Source organism: Dipodomys ordii, unplaced genomic scaffold, assembly GCF_000151885.1.
Source record: "Dipodomys ordii isolate 6190 unplaced genomic scaffold, Dord_2.0 Scaffold16, whole genome shotgun sequence".
Classification (NCBI taxonomy): Eukaryota; Metazoa; Chordata; class Mammalia; order Rodentia; family Heteromyidae; genus Dipodomys; species Dipodomys ordii.
Window position 1 is genome coordinate 14,797,603 of NW_012267232.1, and position 3,947 is coordinate 14,801,549.

Below are 3,947 nucleotides of genomic sequence, written 5' to 3' on the forward strand. Positions count from 1 at the left end.
CACCACATAAGCAAAAAGAAAAAAGCCGGAAGTGGCACTGTGGCTCAAGTGGTAGAGCACTAGCCTTGAGCTGAAGAGCTGAGGGACAGCGCCCATGGGGCCCAGAGTTCAGGCCCCACGACCGGACCCCAAAAAAAAAAAAGGAAAGCAAACTAAAATGTCCATCATCTGAAAAAGGTTTTTACAAACAACCTAGCATTCACAGAAAAATATCTGATGGATTAAATAAAAAAGCAAATTAAAAATAGTAAGCTACAATAGGATTCTTTTTAATATACATACGATTATATATCAAAAAGTACAAATACATCATTGGTGTTGATGCATACGTCTTTTTTATCTTTTTTTGATTTTTTTTTGGGGGGGTCCAGTCGTGGGGCCTGAACTCTGGGCCCGGGCACTGTCCCTCAGCTCTTCAGCTCAAGGCTAGCGCTCTACCAGTTGAGCCACAGCGCCACTTCCGGCTTTTTTCTTTTTGCTTATGTGGTGCTGAGGAATTGAACCCAGGGCCTCAGGCATGCAAGGCTAGTGCTCTACCACTGAGCCACCTTCCCAGCCCCCAAGATCTGAATTTTTAACACAATTTTGCCACTGGTAATTTAATAGAAAGTGACTTATTTAATTTTTGTTTTCTGGTAGTACTGGGGTTTGAATGTGGGGTTTGCAAGGCAGGATCTCTATACTTGAGCTGTACCTCCAGCTTTTCAACTATACCCTAGCTTTTGCTACTCAGCTGAAGATGGAGTCTCTGATTTTTTTGCCCAGGCTGGCTTTGAATCATGACCCTCCAGATCTCAACCTCATGAGTAGTTAGGATTACAGGAATGAGCCAATGATGCCTGACAATTTTCACCTAATTTAAATGAGTAGTTCTTACAAAAGAGCCTTGAAGAATTTTAAACTTACCCAATTATCGTGTGCTTTTTTCTCATGGGAAATAATCTGAAAAAGAAAGTTGCCAACAATGGTTTTCCTAAATAAAAACAATTCATAGCACCACTAAAATTTAGTGCAAAACCCATCAACAATATCCAATCAACTGTGAAGAGTCAGCAAGCAATATATTTAAATTTTCATGAAGACATAATCCATTCCATCATAATGTTTACACAGAAATAATGAAATACAATTTTGCTAGCAAACTTCTACATTATGCAATAATCTTCTAGAACAAGAGTTTTCAATGAACAGATAACTAGCCTAATTTGAGCTTCCAATGCTGATATCTGCTGATTTCTATGATATAACCCATTCCCAAAGAAACAGGAACCTTTGAAATTAAGTGTTTTGTTAGTGCCAGTACTAGGGCTTGAATTTGAGCTTTAATTTGACTTTCTTGCTCCTACGTGGCATGCTTAACAATTGAGCCAGACTTCCAGTCCAGTATTTTGCTGGTTAATTGGACATCAAGTCTCTTTAAAACTTTTCTGCCAAGGCTGGCCTTGAGCCACAATCCTGATCTCAACTTCCTGAGTAGCTAGAATTATAGACATACGCCACTCATGTCTAGCTAAATAAGATTTCTTCATCTCAGAATCTTTGGTGCCAGAAATGTTCCAAATAACAGAAGCACCACAAGCAAGGTGCTATAGCTGTTTCACTGGTCAAATAATGATACCTCTGCACCAATATTCAGACTAATCAGAATTGTTTTAAATCACACACACACACAGAGTGCCCTATACACATACATACACATACCTGTCCTTGATAAGAATGAATGGTTCTCTCCAATTCTTCTTCAAGGTCTTTGGCTCGCTTTCTATAAGGATCAAGTAATTATTCTACTATAGTATTAATATGTAATAAATCATAGTATACACTCTCCACTAAAAAACAGAAACAAAAACCACCCAGAGTTCAATTTAAACTTCAGACTACGTATGGAGTTCTATTGGGGGTGGGAGGCCACCACTCCAGAACTCTATAAATTAAGAAATAATCACCTCTGAGAGATTCTAAAATACTGTGTATTTTTTCCTGACCTACTTTTAACCTGAATTAAGTCTTAAAAGTACTAGTAATTGGGTTTATCTAAAACAAAGGACATGCAAAGATTTATATAGCATAATGGGTTTTTATTTCCAAGAAACATGACCCTGGAAGATTTATTCAAATATCTGTAACAGTAGTAGAGTTATGAAAAATGTAACAACTTCTGCGGTAAATGCTACTTATTAGTCTTAACTCCCACTTCCTGCATAGAGAACAGGAAATATTTTCTCGCCTTTTCTGTTTCTTCCTTTAACTCTGTTAATGCTAACAAACACTTGCTAACACTTGGCAACTTGCTAAAACTTTATAAAACTAACAGGGTAATTCCTTCTTTCAGATAAAACCAGTTTGTAACATAAGCTTGGTCTTCCTACAGAAAAATGAATGCCCTATCACCACTCTTCAGGATACTGTTGTGACTTGCCTCTTTTTCCCTCAGCTTTTCTATTTCCTTGGACCCAGCCAAACATTGAACCAAAAACGATAAACACTTATAAACACTTATTTAGAACACTAATTGTGGCTTGCTCTTCTTGATGTTAGCATAACATTAAGTCTGTACCCATTCAAATGTGCAATTAGCATCATTAATTTTACTGTTTTGTATGGTGCTGTAGCTCTCTGGGCCTTGCACATGGAGCTCCACCACCAAGCTACATCCCCAGCTCTCCTTTCTTTTTGGTGTCAGGACTGAAGGCTTGAATTCAGGGCCTGGTCACTGTCTCTGTGCCTTTCAGCTAAAAGGCTGGCACTCTATTACTTGAACCACATTTGCACTTCCAGCTTTTTGCTGGTTAACTAGAGTTTAAGAATATCATGGACTTTCCTGCCTGGGATGGCTCCAAACTGTAATCCTCAGATCTCAGCCTCCTGAGTAGAGAGATCGTAGGCATGAGCCACCTGTGCCTGGGTCTAGCCCTTCATTTTATGTTTTCTGGATAAGTGAACAATAGCAAGAAATCTAAATGAAATAAAGTTTATTTTTTGAGAAGTGGTCCTGTGTTTCAAGTGGTAGAGAGCTAGCCTTGAACACAAAGAGGCTCTGAGTTCAAGCCTAACAATCAGAAAAAAATGTTTTTTCTTTTGTGTTTGTTTTTGGGGTTTTGGGTTGTTGGTTTTGGGGTGGGATTTTTTGTTGTTGTTGCTGTTATTTTTTGTTGTTTGTTGTTTTTTTTAGAGCCCTCATTTTTTAAATTTAATTTTTGTGTAAAAATGATGTACAGAGGGGTTACAGTTATATAAGTAAGGTAACTGAGTACATTTTATTGTCAAACATTATCACCCCCTCTCTCATTTTTCTCCCACTTTCCCTCCCCCTGATTCCCCTCCCCCAAAAGTTGTAAAGTTCATTTCCAACATACTTGTGAGTAGTTGTTGTTGTTTTTTGTCATTGAACTCTGGGTCTGGGTGCTGCCCCTGAGCTCTTCAACTCAAGGATAGTGCTCTGCCACTTGAGCTACTGCACCACTTCTGGCTGTTTCTGTTTATGTGGTGCTGAGGAATCGAACCCAGGGCCTCGTGCATGCAAGGCAAGCGCTCTTCCCAGCCCCCCCAAAAAAAGTTTTTGATATTCTTCCCATTCCCCAAAAGCAGCAGAACTTACCTATAGTTCTCCAACTCTTCAGCAGCATAGCTTATTTTTTCATCTACTTTGGAAAGTTTCTCCTCTTTCTCTAGCCGAGAATTTTCTTCTACTGTTAATTTCCTTAAAACAAAGAATATTTTTTAAATATATATAATATTTTTTTTTGGGGTCCGGTCGTGGCGCCTGAACTCTGGGCCTGGGCACTGTCCCTCAGCTCTTCAGCTCAAGGCTAGTGCTCTACTACTTGAGCCACAGCGCCACTTCCGGCTTTTTTCTTTTTGCTTATGTGATGCTGAGGAATCGAACCCAGGGCCCTGAGCATGCAAGGCAAGCGCTCTACCACTGAGCCACCTTCCCAGCCCCTATA

General features: G+C 39.4%; 1 protein-coding gene across 2 annotated transcripts in view; it reads right to left on the bottom strand.

Annotated features, from left to right (window-relative positions):
• Ctage5 (CTAGE family, member 5) overlaps nt 1-3,947 on the bottom strand; it is an 84,356-nt gene that overhangs the window by 22,153 nt on the left and 58,256 nt on the right. For both annotated transcript variants that reach the window (XM_013012302.1, XM_013012301.1), the window contains 3 exons: nt 3,599-3,700; nt 1,702-1,762; nt 907-942 (listed from right to left, as the gene is read on the bottom strand). In XM_013012302.1, coding sequence (XP_012867756.1) covers nt 907-942; nt 1,702-1,762; nt 3,599-3,700 — 199 coding nt within the window. The remainder of the gene's footprint in view (nt 1-906; nt 943-1,701; nt 1,763-3,598; nt 3,701-3,947) is intronic.